The 19,126-nt window shown below is 38.7% G+C and overlaps 2 protein-coding genes across 3 annotated transcripts; one reads left to right on the forward strand and one right to left on the reverse strand.

The window, feature by feature from the left end:
- Nucleotides 1-102: 102 nt before the first annotated feature.
- RB195_008782 (uncharacterized protein) lies at nt 103-10,640 on the reverse strand (the record flags this gene model as incomplete). Of its 2 annotated transcripts, XM_064195451.1 has the most annotated exons (15): nt 103-242; nt 298-389; nt 519-662; nt 1,103-1,230; nt 1,600-1,723; nt 1,819-1,892; nt 1,993-2,096; nt 3,935-3,989; nt 6,610-6,758; nt 6,888-7,011; nt 7,832-7,885; nt 7,935-7,962; nt 9,203-9,282; nt 9,762-9,895; nt 10,565-10,640. In XM_064195451.1, the coding sequence occupies 15 exons, from the start codon at nt 10,638-10,640 to the stop codon at nt 103-105; spliced, it is 1,506 nt and encodes a 501-aa protein (XP_064046596.1). The 2 variants fall into 2 exon arrangements, with proteins under 2 accessions (XP_064046596.1, XP_013305569.2); XM_013450115.2 differs by lacking the exons at nt 9,203-9,282; nt 9,762-9,895; nt 10,565-10,640 and having other exon boundaries at nt 7,832-7,954.
- Nucleotides 10,641-10,866: 226 nt separating this feature from the next.
- Nucleotides 10,867-18,969, forward strand: RB195_008783 (uncharacterized protein; the record flags this gene model as incomplete). The annotated part of the gene is made up of 9 exons (XM_064195452.1): nt 10,867-10,961; nt 11,847-11,949; nt 12,054-12,146; nt 15,043-15,213; nt 17,354-17,485; nt 17,544-17,641; nt 17,701-17,817; nt 18,617-18,716; nt 18,778-18,969. 9 exons carry the CDS (start codon nt 10,867-10,869, stop codon nt 18,967-18,969), a joined length of 1,101 nt encoding a protein of 366 aa, XP_064046597.1.
- Nucleotides 18,970-19,126: the final 157 nt, after the last annotated feature.

A 19,126-nucleotide genomic window follows, 5' to 3' on the forward strand; every position in this document is an offset into this window, starting at 1 on the left:
ATCGACCATACTTCAAACAACTTTCGACAATAAATGTTTATTTGTACGTTGAAAACCATGTAGTTATAATCATTGCACTTTATTACATTTTCTGCAGTAGTTTTACATATGTTTGTTTGCGTAAACCAGGTTTCCACCAATATATGTTGCTAAGATGTCGACGCCCTCAGTTATCAGCACCAGATCAGCATCCAAACCTATCGAAATGGAGCCTTTACAACCTTGTATACCCATCAACGTAGCTGAAATCAGTGTATGTTTGCTAAGGAAAAAACGAAGCAATTTATGAAACCTTACCGGGCTTCTCAGTAGCGCAAATTAAAGCTTCTTCAAGCCCACATCGAGCCGCTTTGGCAAAATGCTTAATGCAATATGGCATCGATGCAACGCTGAAATCAAATGTCTCGACTTAGGAGACCCAAAAAGATGCTTGAATCAATGTGTTTCACCGTCCAACATGCGATCTAACGTATAATGAACATATCTATCAAAAGAATCCTAAAGACAATACCACTCACCTTCCAGCTGTTGTCTCCGTTCCTTCTAGAATGGCATGCAGACCATTCACATTCACAACGCAATCGCCCAACTTATGTACACCATCGCCCATTCCTAACGCCGCTATGCCATCTGTTATTACTATTAATCCTTCCGGGTTTGTTCTGAAAACAACAACTTCGAATTTCTGATTTAGCCATTAATTTTTGAATTAAGAAATGAACAAACAACAATTGTTTTAGAGCAAATTTTCTCAAAATGACGAATTGTAAAGGTTTGGACAGTGAGTAATTTGTAGAAGCAATTTTCATTTGGAAAGGCCAGAAACTTACTAAAGTAGCAGACGAAAGGAAATTTTGTATAATTGAGTCTTTCGTTAGCGAAAAAGAGCTGTGATCAGATACAGCGAAACGTTTAATGATGGGAATTTCCTTTAATTATGAAAACATGCATCGCATACATAGAATAAAACGGATGAATTTTCTCAATTCATCTTAGGAGAAATTTGCATACGTGCATAGCAAAAGAAATGCTCAAGAAAAATTAGTTGTTCTTTTTTCGAAATGAATATGTTGTACGAGGAAACGCTGAAATCAAAGCTCACCGATGCGCTAATCTCAGAGCTGAGTCGTGTGTATGAATTCCATCGGAGATGATACCGTAGTACATTGTACGATTCCCTAACATCTTCGATGTTAGTAGCCCTATTAAACATGGATCCCGGTGATGATACTGAAATGGACACCGATTTAAAAAGAACAAAGAAAATTTTCCGTTATTTTCAGAGAGATCAAACATCTTTTTAAACTAGTAACAATTCACACACACATGAATTTGCATTAGTTATAACATGTCGTAGAATAATATCGTATGCTATAAAAGTTTAAGAGGCTATGATGTCATTCTTTACGTAATAACCGAGAGCCTTTAAAGTGCAGAAGGAAATCGACTCCCACTTTTTGGTTACCCAGTACCCCTTCAAAAAAGGGGTATTGGAAGGATAATTTGGTTAGGAATGGAATATAACAAACAGTAAAAGAAGAAAATAGAAAGATTGCGAGAAAAGGAAGTGGGCAGCGAAATTAAAGAAGAACAACTAACTGATTGCATCGCATTGAATAAGTGCGTGATACATCGTGCTCCTGCTGCGACTGCACGTTCTCCAGCTACTAGTCCTGCTGCTGAATGTCCTAATGACACAAGCACTCCTTTTTCGCTCATATACCTCAAAAGTACTTCTTTCTCAAAAATCTCTGCATGAAAAATTGGAACTAAAAGATAAATCGAATCGAATTAGAAACAATGGGTCACTTGTCTAACCTTATCGCTGCTTCACTATTCTCCAACTCCGGTGCTATTGTAATTATTGCGATATTTTCTGTGGAACCATAGACCTATAAAAAAGAAAAAGCCGTGAATAAACTATGAGGATCTAGTACGTATTTGATCCAGAAATTTCGGAAAAGATTACATAAAAAAAAGAAAAATCAATACCTCTAGCAACGCTTTCACTGCATCATTCCCGAATTCTCTTATATGTTGTTTTGGATGGCATCCTTTCTTTTCCGGCGAAATAAATGGACCTTCCACATGTGCTCCTAGAAGAATTCGTGAATTAGCTTGACAAATGTTCTTTCGCGTGAACGACCACATGAAATTCAGATGAACTGCAATCCAAAAATAAGAGAAAGGTACAGTTCTGTAAAACAACTGAACAAAAATGAACATATCCAATGAATAGCTCATGTTAAAGAAGCAAAATTTACTGCAATTTATGCTAAAAATAACAAGCAGTGTGATCAAATATCCTAATCAACGAACACCCCGCTAATTGCATTATTTTGGCACTGTGGACATTTAAACAAGTACAAGAACATCTCTTTAAGCACTTAATGCAGGCAAGAACAGGAAAGATAGAGCCGCAGTCACACGTGTGTGTGTTCGAAGAAAAGAGTCATCATAAGACGAGCAAGTTTTTTTCAGAAAACATCATGACTCATTCTTAGTCATCAACACTCGAAATTGTGACACAAGCCGTTGTAATTATTGTTTGTGATTTGTGAATGGACATATAAGAAAATTAGTAAGGAGAATGACAAGCGAAACAAAATTTGAGAAAAGCTAACAAAAGCTTGGGCGTTGTAATTTTACATATTTCTTGTTCTTATCTAATTGAGCTTTGTATATAGTAATTCGAATATCGCAGCATTGTCCAATTAGGTATAAAAACAAGCATAAACACATCGCTATTTACATCCCAAGCGAACCAAACGAACAAACGATAATAAATTAGATGAATCAATAATAAAAGGTGTAGCTTTTCAATAAGCTCACAATCTAACTATCGTCACGACAATAGTACGCTGATCGCATAGATATGGAGTAAGCAAGTGGCAAATTCTAATGGGAATGTGTCGTAACCCAGAGTACGCAGCAACACTTACAACAACAAACTTGGCACGAAAAATGGCTCAATGTTATCTTTTAGAATTCTGTATGGTTTATGAAGGTACGTATGAGACATCCTATTCTACTAAATAAATGTAGAATGCAATGAGAAATAGAATCACTTGGAAGCAGCGTCATAACTGAAACAAAAAGGAACTTTGTGATGTGATCTTAACAATAGCTGGATTTCTTCCACAGAGGAATTAAAGATTGTTAACAATAAATAACAGTATGCATGAACTAAAAATGAATAATCGTGGTTGTCGATCGATATGCATGCTCTCAATGGCTCCCTTCAATAAGACGTAACAGGCAGTATGCGGCTATCAATCGTTTGATAAAAGTGATAGCTTGAAAGGTCAGAACGATAAGAATTTCAAGGAGGAATTCCAAAATCAATACTATTTGGTACTCCATGATAAAGAAAATTGATTTAAAACTACTGAATCACAACATTTTAGTTCGTAAATTAATTAGTTTTTAATTTAGTTTTAGTTCTTAATCAGCACATAAATCGAAGACAATTATGCGAAACTTATGAAAGTATTAGAACGGGATTTAGCAATAAAACAATAATCTGATCACTCCGTACACAGCTCTCAAATAAAATGAACGAGAGAGTAGTACTTGAAATCCATAGCAAAAAAAAAGGGGAAAGAATGATTTTTTTTCCACACTATTAGTTATTGATCTCATTCCTTATTCTTGTATTCATTTTCCCTTAGTTTTAATTCATTTTGATAAATATGCCGGCAACTATTATCAGTTGAATTAATACCTTCTGATACCATTAGTCATCATCCACATGGGGAAATTTGAACAGTTTCCGTGGAAACGGTAAAACTGCATGATTAATATGTGCATGGAGAGAAGTATCGTCAAAAGATAATATGAAGACAACAAACAGCGTGAAACGAACTGCAGGAATGAAGTAAAGGCATCCAAGAAAAAGGAATCACAAAAAAAAAAGAAATAAAGGATTGTTTACCTAGGATACCTGCTCCTCTAGCACTGCCATCACGACGGCGGAGTAATGGTAGAACCTAAAACTGATATCGGGAATATTTTCAAATAGTGAAGTTTCAGATTTTAATTACTCGGGAAAGAGATTTTTGAAGAAATAAAAAGACGCACAGTATCACATTGTAAACTACGAATTAAATTGTATATTCACGCTGAAGCACATAATAAGCCGCAGTAAACCACTCGTTTTATGACGGGATGGTGACAAAAAGAATCGATCGCTACAGCTGATCCGCAATTACGTGGACATATAGCAAACAAACGGTCACAAAAGCACTTACATCATCAAAACAGCACAAGTGGGCGACAAGGAGAAAGAATGGATTTAAATAAACTGAACGATAGCAGTTGACTTCAGTGCGAGGAAAAAAAAACAAGTCTTTGAGCGTCGAATTTAAATAATCGAAAAAACATCAAATCTAAAATATTACTAATGATTGTCGTGGGACCACGGCGGTACTTATCAGTACGAGAGCCTTACTACGTGAATAATGGACGAACGAAGAGTGGATAACGCAAGAAACGGATTTTGCTGAGAACTACCTGGATCCAGATCTACCAAAAAGAGCGGAATGAGGACAAGGAGGTTACGACCACACAAACACGATCTCATTCGCTACGCTGCATCACCAACAACGTAGACTCTGCGACCTCCACGAGGAACACACTATTTTCAGCAGTCTCCCGTTACAATAAAAACATGAACATGTAATTCTCGACCCTCGAAAAGAGTATGCGGCAGTAATTTCTCTTGAGTACTCTGCTTTCACGACTGGCGACAAAGAAAAAAACATTGACGAAGCACGTTACGTTCCAGAAGTTATTGATTTTTAGTTGCGTCAAACTTAAACCGTCTTCATTCAAGAAATATCAATATCAGAATGAAACTGTTATCGGCAATGAATACGAGATGCACTGATAGTTCCAGCATTCTAGATATCCCGAAAAAAAAAGAACCGATAACCAGCCTTGAAACGATTAGATAATGAACATTAATTCTATCTGTCTTGTTACGAAGAGATACGATCGTTTAAAGCGGGAATTGCGCATTTCACGCTCGGAAGAGGATGATTTGTCAAAATGCCAGTCATTAAAATCAATTAACAATCTTCTACATAGCCCATTAAAAATCAGTACATAATCTCGTCGTCCCGAAGTTCATCGAAAGTCGAACATTCCGATAATTAATTCACCTAAACAAAATAGATTGCATAACCGTCAAAAGAAGAAAAAAAGACGACTAGGAAAACAAAACGCAATGATTTGCTGAACAATTCTCCGCAAACACGAACGACCACCACGGGAGCATCAGATCAAACAACCAAAAAACCAATCGTGAACCGGTGCCTGCGCAAGTTCGTGGATTATACTGTTCGTAGATGTGTTTGCGAAGAGTCTTATGATATGAATCTTCAACTGTTGAAAATGAAACGTCTTAAAAACTGTTTTGATTCCGCAACAGAAAAAAAAAACATTTCCCGGGATTATCGGTCACAAAGTCAAAACTGTCATTGTTAACAACACCTTATATTCACGTTAAACTTGTTCGCAAATTGCAGTCTTTGTATCTTTTTCTGGAAGAAAAGCGGAATCATGACTTTAGAAAACCATCCAAAGTTGGTTTTAAATTCCGATCTGAAAAACCATCCAAAGTTGATTTCATATCCATACTTGTTAAGAGAAAAGTTTTTGGTGAACAAGAAATTTCGAAGTGAAAAAAAACGAAGACACAAATTTAATATTATTCTGCAACTCCTACAAATCGATTCGCCACAATTAAACGAGAATTTTTAATGTTTCATGCGCTTTTTCCCTAACTATTATACACTATCACTATCCTTTTACACGAATGCAATGTATTTATAGCGTCAGTTTCTTCACTTTTTCAGTGCCGGGACACCACTCGTATCCCTTTAAACTCATGTTATCTTGGCTAATCTTCTGTGCCCATTTATTTGCTTGTGCATAGCAAAGAAAAAACTGTTGACAACCATGTTGACAACCTCTGGCGTCACCGTCGCATGAGCCCTGCGTGAGCCTCTTTTCCCACTTCTTAATATCTTCAGACCAACGTTGGACCTATCCTACTGCGTTATAAAATTTTCTGGTTTGTGTTAAGAAATGGGGAAAAGGAGCTCATTCGGAACTCAGATGCTCGCTCGGAACTCAGATGCAGATGCGATGAAAAGGAGCTCACTCGGGACTCAGATACATTAAACCAGATGCAAACATCATCAAATTAGAGTGACACATGGATGCACAGACACATATACCACGGTCGGGTCAACATGATCTTAATTCTAGTGCAATTGCATAATCAGTTGCAGAAGTGCCGCGATGGGAAAATCACTCAGGTCTGCAGCTGACTGGAGCTGACGAAGGTCCCATCGCAAGCACATCAAAATCAAATCAAATTTATGCAATTACACTACAGGTCTGTTATTATGTAGTACTACCCTACTATGCTCGGCGACAATCAATTCACGCAGCCAACTTTCTTAATGTTTCCGCGTAACCGCACCACTTTCAGTTCGCACACCCCTCCAGTTTCACGACAGGTCTTTCGAGGTCATCCATGCAATAATTTTGAAGCAAAATATGAATTTCTTCCAAAGATTTCAAACATTCCAGGAGACTTACTTTAGAATACACATGTGGTGGACTCGTTATCACCGTTGGTACGAATGTCGTGACACCATAGCTTAGAAGTTGTCGCGACACCTTATCGATTCCACGTTTATATTCTTCAACTGAAGAAGTTATAGTGGAAAAATCCACTCCAAATCCTCCTGAAAATGAAACCTGATTTGTCAATCATTTATCGACAATGTTCGCAAAAGTTCGTTACAGATTAACAGTGACGTTAACATTCGTTAACAGTGACGTTACAAATAACATCTTCTAGAGAACTAACTCACCGTTTATCTGTATGTCGATAAATCCAGGCGATAAAATGTGACCTTCGCAATCCACTTGGATGTCTGGATTACGTTTTTCGTCATAAAACACTGCAGCTCCATCAATTATTTTTCCATCACGGACCTTCAATTTTTCAAAGGGGAAACTTTGTGATGGTGACAAAGCACGTGATGTGCATGTGTGTATTCAGGCAAGCCGGCTTTCGTGTTTAGTCGGGTCAGAACGATACATGTTGGCAATGAAGCACGCTGCAGTTGCGTAAGCGGCTGCGCTGGAAACAGCGCAGTAGGGCATAGCGGCATCGCTGTAGGGACTCGTATTGGGACCATCGTGATCTGAAACGATGAGCAGTGTCAAAATGCATCCCTTCTCGATTCTCACCGCTACGCTCCACCGCGCTGTTTCCAGCGGAGCCGCTTCCGCAACTGCGCCTTGCTTCATGTCGTTTTGACCCTACTGTAGTGCTGTGCGACTGCTGCGCGCTTTTATGTGCAGCGCGTCACTGCATTGTCTTAAGGGCATCACCCCACGAATCTGAGGTGGTACAGATTTCAGGTTGAGTATTCGTATACGGCATAGTAGATTATGGTGAGGGGGGACTCCGTCCAATTCTTCCATATTGCCGTAAAAACGGCCCGGAAGATGCGGCGTGTGCACAAGGTTGGCGCGTTCCAATCGAATCCTTGTAGAAAATAGCGGGCCGGAACGCCCGAAGCTTCCCGAAGAAGAACGTCTTCCGGGCCGTTTTCTACGGCAATCAGGAAGAAATGGACAGAATCACCTCCCTCTCCTTAATCTACGATCCCCTGTACGAATACTCCACCTGAAATCCGTACCACCTTAGATTCGTGGGGTGATGCCTTTAAAAAATAGCGCTAGACACATCTCGGCTGCCCTCCGTAACATAACTACCGGCAGTCTGCTTCCTTGATTAATCACTCACCCAAACTTGATCCCAAACGATTTTACCTTCCCGTAACACCTTTGCATTCACGAACTGAATGAGTTTTCTGGATAAATCTCCTTGAAGTAGCGGAGAATTGAACCGAACTTGTTGCATTTGCATTGAGATTTCTAGACAAAAATAAAAAGTCATTTATTTGTCCAAAAAAGTCCACGAGATGTGCAGTTTAGAACAAAATAAGAGAGAAAATGCTGTAGATGCCATTTACTAATGGTTTTGATCACTACCAATTGAGAGAAAACCACCAATTTTGTGTTTGGAGATGCTTGAAAACAAGAAAATGCTCAGTAAACAATGTAACATACAGGATCAGACCTAGTAAGGCAAGCGGCCGACTCAAGTAGTTTTAAAATGTGAATAAGTCACCATTGGCTACTGTTATTGTCCGATAGTGCACATGATAACGGTCATCCGACCCACATGTGATTTCAGTAAACACATTTACATTTTTTCATAACTTTGAAAAATATAAAAGTAACAGTATTACAAAATGTGTTTGTGAAGCATTCGCATGTCCATACCAGGTTTCTTGTACAAACACCATTGTATTACGACGATTGCGATGCGGCTACGTCAAGCAACGCGACATAAAGTAGCAAAAGTGCGGTAGGGTCGCACATGAACGTTGTTATAAGATAACATTTAAAAAAATGATAATCTGATGGAAATCCAGCGAAAAAAAAAACCTCTTTTTCGTTACATACGTATACGGATGTCGAAGTTCCTTGAACCCTGATTCAGAAGCCACATCATTCATTGCGAACTTGAGGAAAAATCAATATCTGCACAAAGCTCAACTAGGCGGAAACCAAACAACACTTAGTCATCATCTTATCAGTACTTTTTCTGCTTTCTTTCAAGATGAAGGACGTAGTGAAGTGCCACGATATGCTTCATTTTTTCTGACACCTTATTTGTGATCAATTTTGGTATAGAATAATATTCTATGCCACTAGACATAAAATTATTAGCCAGGTTCGAGAAATCGTAGACCTTACACTGCGAAAAATATTAAGAAAATCGCCATAACAGCCGGTAACCAAAGTTCAGCGATATTATAACAAGTTTTCTCCAATACGTATAATAACAATAACAATACGTATAATAAGGTCAAAAGGATTTGAAGCTATAGTGAAATTATGCAGCGCTCCAAGTGATATTGTGGTTCTAACGGTAGTGATCGAGGTGAGATCCTCACTAGCCCCACTCATCAGTGGAATCATGATTGCTCGTGATCACTAGCTTCGCCCAGCATCCGAGCGCCACCGCTTACGTAATTGCACCAAAATCCAAGTCGTTTTGAAGCGATTGTATGAACTCTATATTTTGATGAAGATTTTCCCGCATTACCTTAGTAGGGAACTTCTCAACAATTTTCGTTCCGTCACTCGTTGTTCTTCCATCATGCGAGCGGCTGTTTCGTGTAGCACCTGAATGACGTCCATGCAGCAAAAGAAGAATAAGATGAATACCATGTGAAGTAGTTTGTCTAAAGTTAAGTCAGATATAATCGAGCAAAAGCGAGCTGATGACTACTGCGGTTGCCGCTGCGCTCAGAACAGCGGTTTCAATCGAGATGGAATCATAACTAGCTCCTCTCGGACTGCAGATATGAGTGGAACCAGCGAAATTTCCAGCCCGATGACAACAGCTATCTCCAGCGACTATAAGACGATAATCACATGTTGGTAAAAAGAAAAAGGAAAAAGAAATGCTGGAAAGGATACATTAGAGGCAGAAGACCAGAAAAAAGAGATCGGTACTATGGAAGTCCATCATACCTTTAGGTAGGACTCTACTAGAAGCACTGAGAAAAGAATTACTTCTATCACGATAGTATTTTTGTCTATTGTTCGTAATCACTCTCATAATTCCCTGAATCCAATATCCATAATCGAAATGAGTTTACCTTTTGACCCTTCAAATCTTCTAGACGAGAACAACTTTCCCAAGACACACACATACACACATCAGGCAGATATAGTTTCCGAAGAGTGATCCAGCACAGTTCCGTAGCCTTTCTGGATCTATCGTATTGCTTCTCTGAAAGAAAAAAGAAATCAGCGTGAAGAAAGATAAAAGAAAGGTTTTCTGTCACTTCTTTTTCTAATAAAAAAGATGTATTTCCCTCGATAGAATCCACTTTTTTAACATCTGCAAAAACATCTCTACTGAATTTTTTATTCATTCTTAACACGTTCATTTCTTGTTTTTCTATGTTCAATCAAGTTTGCACTTGTGTTATCCATTATTATCATTTGGTCAATAACAAGTAAGGTTATTTCGAATAGCAGCACACGTTGAGGTGAGGTTGGTCAGTTGTTCTTAGCTAAGCACAAGGGTTGTCTTTTTTTTTCTTTTTGCCCTTTTTTTCCGTGAAATTTCGTACATTTAGTTCTAAAATGGTCAGCTTATAGAAATTCCGCAAATAACCTTCTCCCTAGGAGTCTCTCGTATCACAATTGTTGATTTTGTGGGTAGTAAGTATTCTTAAGGCTTAATCAAAGAATACTTTAATACCCCCTCAAATTCAAATTACTCGATGTTCGAAAATGCGAATACTCGAACAGAACACAGCCTGGCTTCAAATATTCCTTGAATATTCAAACTCATCTGTAGTAGTCAAGTGTTTGATGAACCGCGGTACAGTTGCGCAAAAGACTGCGCTCGTAGCGACATGGTTAAGCATAGCGGTTAGGTTCCAGTGAGGACCACTACTAGCGGCATCCAACGTTGCAGTTCGCGATGGTCCCTCATCGATTATGAGCGCCACCGCACCGTGCTTCATGTCGTTTTGACCCGACTATACGTTAATATACTCGGAACGAAAGTATACTACGCTGGTTGAGTGCACATGTACGCAACGGAAATCGTGAACAAATCCCTAGATTTTCACAACCTTAAATCCATGTATATGTAAAAATAAAAAGTAGAAAGAAAAATAATAGGATCAATAATAAGATAATAAGAGTATCTCACAGGAACATCTCCTTCTAAGAGAACCCACTCCACAGATGTGTCCAGAGATTTCATTGTCACCAGTGAAATGGCGCCGACGTAGCTGGCGAACCATGTTAGCGGCTTCGCGTAGGGAACAGATCACACCTAGGTGAGTGAGCACCACAGGGAGTACAAATAATATCCTAATCTGGAGCCGAAATCGACAAAGAATAGAACGTGATCAATACAATACGTCCAGGTTTCGTTAAATCCATCACCATATACAATCGGAAAAGAATTGACTTGTGGTGCATTTGCGTAGGCAGATGCACTCAAGGCGGCGCAATGAGATCGCCACTCCAACTGATTGAATGTGGTAAGGGTCGCACCACGAGCGTAACAGCTTACGCAATTGCACCAAAAGTCAGATGGTTTTAACGAGCTGACCAGAAGTGGAACTGAAAATACTAAAATGAAAACAGGAAATTGTGAGGTGATCCATATAAACATCGTGCAGCCGCGAGAAAAAGGATGGTAATGCGGCTGATGTCGGAAAAGCATGGAAAGTTCTTTAACGGATCGTCTGCTCGCTGAAACTCGTCCACGACTGGTTTATCCAAAATGAAATTACGTGTCTAGATATGGTCGTAAATTATCGTGAAAAAGAATTCTCCAATATTTTTTAGCTCCTGAATGGGAATATCCGTCGCATGGAAATGAAAGCGACGTAACGCTGTTTATTCCTGTTTTCTCATTGATGTATACTATTGAGAGAATTTCTTTGTTTATTTTTGGGATTACACATCAAATTCAACGCATGGTAAACACTAAACTACACCAAACATTCATGGGGAATAAATTGGAAATCCATTAAAGGATGGAAAATGTGAGGATGAGGAACGCACAAATCAGCGGGCTGTCCTCTCCTGTTTTTTTTTTTCTTCTCAACTTTCCGCACAGAGTAGTATTCGCTACTGTGGTGTCTTGCACCGTCGCCAAGGGGATGAGTATAATCCATAATTTCTAAGGAATTTCAACGTATCCCATAATTTAGTGTGCCAGTATCAGCTCGAGTACAAGAATTAGAAAAACTTGGCTCCATCGGGAACGAAGATACAAGAAGTGTGAAAGAAATGCTACAGCGAATACTTGATATGGTAATCAATTCATAAATTTCTGTGTGGATGCCAGTTTTCCAGGATTCACTCATGTCTTCTTTGAATATTGAATATTTGAAACATTTTAAATGAATTTGTTTCAGTTATCCGCTCAACATAATTCCCAAGAAAAGAACGAAAATGAAGTATCAAACGCTAACGAAGAACTACAAGCGACAACATCCGAATTAGAAGAGGTTGATTTCCGTTTAGTGGCAACATCCTTTCCATTTCAGTTGTAGCTATATCGATCAAAATATGACCAACCTAACGCGTATCCACACAATATTTGCAAAACTCAATCACGAGCTGGGATTATTTGTCTACTTCTCAATTTATTTGCTGATTTACTTATCAAATGAACTCAAGCTGCTTCATTCACAAAGAAAGCAACCACAAGATATTAGGACCAGGTAGAATAAACGAAGTAAAAGTGATGAAAGATGAAATAGAACAAGAGGACGCAATGCTTGATAAAAAATAATAATAAATGTATGGATTTTTCTGGATTGAAAATGTAACAGTAGGAGTAATTAAGGCATTACCCCACGAATCTGAGGTGGTACGGATTTCGGGTGGAGTATTCGTATACGGGATCGTAGATCAAGGAGAGATGGGTGATTCCGTCCATTTCTTCCAAATTGTCGTAAAAACGGCCCGGAAGATACGGAGTGTGCGCACGGTTGGTGCGCTCAGTCGAACTCGTTGTAGAAAATAACGCACCGGAACGCTCGAAGCCGTATCTTCCGAGCTGTTTTTTACTGCAATTAGGAAGAAATGAACGGAATCACCCTCCTCTCCATAATCTACGATTCCGTATACGAATAATCCACCTGAAATCCGTACCACCTCAGATTCGTGGGGTGATGCCTTTAATTGAATTGATCAGCTGCTGCGCAGACATGATCGTGTTATGTGTTAGCAAACTTCTTTTGTTCCAGTTTCTCAACACTAATTGATTGTAAAATTAATGTTGACGTGTACGAACGTGTTAACTAATCTCGGTGCAGTTATGTAAGCAGCTGCGCTCGATGCGGTACGGTGAGCGTAGCGTTTATTGTCGAGAAGGGACCAGCACTGCTAGCACCAATCATCGCTGCAGTTCACGATGGTCCCATCTCCGTGCTTCATGTCGTTTTGAATCGATCACAGCTGGAGGGCCCTGTCCGATTTCTTCAATATTCCGATTTTCAACAACCATGGACTATTTATGGGGTTATTTCACACTCTTAGTACGAATATAACATTCTTTCAGCATATAAATTGAATCTGTGGAAGGTTTTCGAAAATAATATGTAAAATATAAAAAAAGTAAAAGTATATAATATAATATGTTTGAAAAAAAATCAGTTAAAACTGCTTCTCTTGACTTGCTTAAGTGTTTTTTTTTTCACGAAGACTGTGTTCATATTTAAATTTTACATTATGAATGTGATATGGGTGCGTTCTATGGACCCCACCCAACCACGTTCGCACCAGGACCTGAAGCTAGATGTATTTCCGTAAGTGGCCGCAACCGGTGAGGATTCCACTTTGATCACTATCGCCAGCTCACACCGTAATCGCACTACTTCGATCGCGGTCGTAAAACCAACAGGTCCAGGTCTTTTTGGCCCGAGTGCACCACGCTCTTTTTCGAAAATAACCACATCAAATAGGAGTACTATAATCAGCTTGAACGTCGGAAAGAAGAAAAAAAGAAGAAAAAGAACAAAGAATAAGAGCAACGCTTCCCGTGGATTTTCGCCTGAGAATTAAATTTATTTCTTTCCTAACAATGCTTTTTTCGTTCTTTTTTTTCTATAATTTCAATGACTAGTGGGAAATTTTAAAATTTTCTTTCTAAATCCGCCATTAGTATATTTGGAGAATATTCATGATTGAATTCCCACCAATACTACTTCGACACTGCTACATTTTCGAAGCGTTATCCGTATTGTTATTAGTTCTCGGCTTTTTCCCCCAACAATCTGCACATCATAATGTCTTGTGACTTTGTGTCCCAATTGATTTCAAAAAATTACATTTAAATAGTGTTATTCCCAGGATATTCCCGTAACCATTTGTGGACATCAGGGAACAAACATCGCAGTTTTACTGTCGCAGTATTCCTGTAGCTCGCTTTTCAGTTTCTCCTTATTGTTTCCACATCTCTTATCTAATATGAAATTTCTTACTTTCTGACAATCATGGAATTAAAAATTATTGGAGCAAGAATGTGCTCAGTGTACACTAATGTGCAGAGTAGAATTAGGTGGTTGTAGTTTTGGTCTACCAATAAAGTACCATTTATCGAGAATTCAAGTGAAATCAGAAAATTTTGGTTCCAAACGTCACTACACTTATCCATGACAAACACCTTGAAGGCAGCATACAACGAAATCGGCAGTGTTGGAATCTCTCTTTTAAACAGATGAGGTAAGGGATGTAGTTCGTGAGTATGAGTGCGCTAATACTCAATTCTCCCTAACTCTTCTAAAAAACGGGATAGCAAACGGACTTATCGATCGATTTTTTCTACGAAGCACCTAACGACGTGTCACGTACAAGCGTCTGCATATGCGACATGTTTTTTGGTGTTTCGTGGGAAAATTCTGTCGACAAAGCCGTTCCTCACTACATTCAGGAGGTATTAAGCATGCACTCATATTTGCAAACTGCACCCCTAACTCTGCCTATTCGTGGAAAGATCCTAGCTGCTTTTAAAATCTGAGTTTATGTGGATGCCAATTCTATCACTTTTAAAGGATAAAGGATAAAGTCACTGGCGTATCAATACACTTCGGATGCACCAACGCGTTTTACTGGAATTCGTAATCGTTGAGGTTTTGGAACGCGTGTTGGCCTATACAATGACTTCCGGGGTCCAGCCGATGATCAAGTCAGTGTTTTTATCCTCCCAGACAACTCTGGTACCAATTTATCGACTACGGAGAGATGAAAGCTTGGTTTGCACTAGGGCGGTTTTGAACCCTCGACCGTGTGGCTACAACGGACCCCCAACCGACTGCGCCACACCCACCCCTCTATCACTTTTAGCAGCTCCAAATTAATTAATCTAAATCCAAATTAAAGTGTTCAAAAATCCTTCAGATTCGACTAGTTTTACTGGTTACCGAAAGAAAATGTGCTACGTTTCAAAAGAAGAACGATCGACTGGAGGCTGAGTTAGAAATGACGCGAAGACAACTGCAGTATATCAGGAATGAAACGTTAGGGCGAAGAAGACACCATACGTGTGGCAAATCGTCTAAACTTAGTCAGGTACTTTTCGTTTCAGGAGTCCATTCTCCTATCCTTTGCTGTGGATCAGCTATACAATCGAAATTTTATAGTGGATGAGAACTGTTCTTCAGAACTCTGTCAATTTTATTTTATCGACGCATACCTATTTCACCACATTAAGTTAAGAAAAGTTCATGAAATGGAACTTAAAAAGACAAAACTAAATGCATTAGAGATTTATCAATGGCGAAATAAGTGAATAGAAAGTTAGATGTATCAGTGGGGAACAATTCTCGCATCGTTATGCTCATTTTTGTGTTCGATTTATGAATAAATAGAATTTGAGAACGTGTAACTCTGATAAATTGAAAAATATCGCTATATATTCTATGTTTGCGTCAGATTTAATTGTTGTGGGTTGCTTGTAGTTGTCGTTAATGTACGGTTGTTCTTTGTATTTAATTTAAAAAATGTTTCCATATCAAAATAAAAGATGAAGTACAAAAGATACCCATTGATTAGTTTATTTCACGTGATTCTGCTAAGAACTACGACAAAATCATAGCTCTCATTCATAGATTTAAATCTTTAGATCACATTTCAATCAGTGATGCAGAGTTTAAGGATACTTCAAGGCAAGACAGTCGTCATTGGCTGGACTGCCTCTGCTTCTCTCACTCTGACGATGAGGAGAATCCGATAAGGCGACAGCACGAAACAAAAAAGGGGGGTTTTGAATGTAGAAATGGCTGAATTGAAAGGAGTGAATAAATTACGGATTAAAAATAGTGACTGAGAAGAATTGCCGTTTTTTTAATGAATATAACGAGATCAGAATCCTGATATTTAAGAATTACTGCTTTTAAATTTGTTTTACACTCATATGCAGTCCTATTGTCCTGTGTATCACGATATCGCGGCCGCATCGCGCATTTCCATTGGTCGAGTACAGCTGGATCTATACTTTCTCTTTTTTTCTCGACGCGAATCTGTTCTAAACTCTTATCCAGGCTTATTTTAAAGGTCCTGAAATCAGCATATCAGGATTTTAACGTGAAAATCCACAGCGAAAGAGTAGATTTCAGATTGTAGGTTACGGAATCCGGCATGGTTTTGCTCATCTTCCTCTAATGGTAGTTAGAAAAACGACATGGGAACCTCTTCAGTTCCTACGAGGTACAGTTCTCTGAGCAGCCTACTCATTGGTTTCACTTAAATAGGTTGGTGAGAAGACATCGAGATGATCCTCGATCGTTCGCGCATGGACGCGGCGGGTGCACAAAAGAGGAGCGTTGCAACTGAAATCGTATTCCATGTTTCTTACGAACATTAAGGAATGATGAGCGGAACCACACTAGGTTCCGCAATTTACCATCTGAACTTTACGCTTTCGCCATGCGCTCTGTACCACCTCAAAATCGTGATAGGTTGCTTTTAAATGGAACAGAATCTTGCAGCCGCACCTCAATGCTCGTGATACGGTGACGCAGGACAATAAACATGGTGAGAACTACACGTTGAACTGATGTTTACAAGTGGATATTGAATCATTGTGGAAAAAGAGATAGAAAAAGAAAGAGAAATAAATCATTGAGTTCATCATATCCAGAAATGCAGTGGATTCTGTTCTGAGTTGGTTTTTTTCCATATTTCAACAAATTCTTCAAGAACGAATGAAATCTAAGTTAATATATAGTAGAATCAAAACAAAATGAAGCACAGTGAAGTTGCGTAAGCGGCTGCGCTCGAAGCGACGCGATGGAGATAGCGGTGGAATTGGAATCATGGTGGGACAATCGCGAACTTCTGCAAGGAATAGGTGTCATCGAGGTCCCTCTACCTCTATTCTAACCGCTACGCTCACCGCACCGCCTCGAGCGCAACCACGTACGCAACTGCACCATGCATCATGTCGTTTTGACCCCACTATATGCTTGTTTATATGGTTTAGACAAGACCGATCACGTATTTTCTACGTAGGCGTTATTTACAGTATCATATAGTTTGATATAGTCCATAAAAAATAGCTTCATCTCACAAACTGCAACTTAACTACGTAACAAAAACCTTTTTTTGCATCATTTTTCCTGATTTGACTTTGTTCCTGGATTTGACGTCAATAGAATATCGCTACCATAGCCTAGAGTTTAATACCAGCTAGGAATTTAAAGCATTTCAGTCTTTCGATGCTGGCGCATTAAGCTGCGATAGCAGTTTTATTAAAGGTGACGAAAAATCCGTAGTAATCGAACTTCAGGAAAAGGTTGCTGTGTTAAATAAAGAAGTACAGAAGAGAGACGTTATCATCGAGGTGGGCGTGGTTTATCCCCTGTCGTAGCCAATTACTTTCAGGATTTTTGTCCATTCAGAATGAAAGAATTGCACACAAAGCTCAGTTGAAGGATTTTATCGCAGCGGTGAAAGCGGCTGACCGTTGTCGTGAAGAAGTGCAGATGGAAATGACGAAGTGGGCGGGGGATTGCTTGGAATTTTTTATTTTTTATAACTAATCTGGACGAATTCCAGACTGGTCGACATATGTCGCAATGTGAATTCACCTGATGAAGCATTGTGGTTCGGAATAATGCAAAAATTTGAGCGAAGCTCAAAAAGGAACGCGTTGTTGGCTTGGGCACAATCAAAGTACGAGTTTTTTTTTTTGAAGAAATTTTTGATGAGGGTAATTTTAAAATCTGGATAATTTAAAGGTTTGATAATTCCAGCTCATTAAAAATGGAATACAATGGAAATTTTTTAATCATTGAAACATGGAAATATCGTTTTCAGGGGCTAGAGAATAAATATCCTAAGGGAATTTCTCGATGATTTTGAAGCTATCATCCTCCTGCAATAAATAAATTTTGCGCTTTGATGTTCTCTCTTAAACTCACAATCTTTTCTCCTCCTGTCATCATTTACATTTTCTTCATTTTTTTAAGCTTTCAGCTAAACTTACCGCAATTTTTTCATAGCGAGGTGACCGACAAATTCCTTTAGTTATGTATGTAAAGCAAGAAGGTCTGAAAAAAGGCCAATAAATGGCGTTGACCCATCTGAGTTCAGTTTTTCATCATTAAACAGCTAGTAACTACTTGTGCGAGAACTGGTCCCGAATCAAACTATTTCACAGTATGTCAAACTCAATTAATACCTGTATTATACAAATCGTGACCATAATCCCATAAAATGAATCCCACAAAATCACTGTTAACTGCTAGATTTGGCTCCAACAATATTTTACAATACGTTCAATATTTTACAATACGCCTATCCATTCCTTTTTTCTTGTCAATTTTTTTTCAGTGGAAAAATCTAAGTCCTTTACTACTCGATCTTACGGTATTGAACGCCGTGGCTCAACAAATTCTGGATAAACATCAGTTTTCTCGCAATTCCACCGTAAACTGTGGGATTCTCTGCATCTCTAATACTGTAATTACAGTCTAACTGCATATCCATCAATCTCTGTCTCCAACTTTACATCTGATTGGTCTGATGGAAGAGCATTCTGCGCTCTCGTACATCATTTCAGGCAGGATATGGTATGTGATTACTGTATTTGGTCAGATATATGTATATTTTGAGGTGTTTTCTTCTTCTTAGGTGGAACGTATTATGCTATTACAACGAGACGAATGTCCACAATTAGCTGTTGAACTGGGTGCAAAACTAAATGTACAAATTGATCCGGAATTATTTATTGGACCAAAACCGGACTATAGACGAGTGATGGCTATTGTCTTTAATTTGTATAAGAGGTTGGAACTCACAGAACAAACAGATCAAGAATGTTGAGACCGCCTAATCATGATTTTAAGAAATGTTCAGTCCTTCAATTAATTATTAACTTCTCTCCTATGATTAAATTATGAATGTAGGAGTCATATTTCTTCCTTTATACCAAATACGGTATTTTCTGTTCATGTTTCTTGTTGTATAGTAAATAATAAAG

This window comes from Necator americanus, chromosome III (assembly GCF_031761385.1).
Source record: "Necator americanus strain Aroian chromosome III, whole genome shotgun sequence".
Taxonomy (NCBI): domain Eukaryota; kingdom Metazoa; phylum Nematoda; class Chromadorea; order Rhabditida; family Ancylostomatidae; genus Necator; species Necator americanus.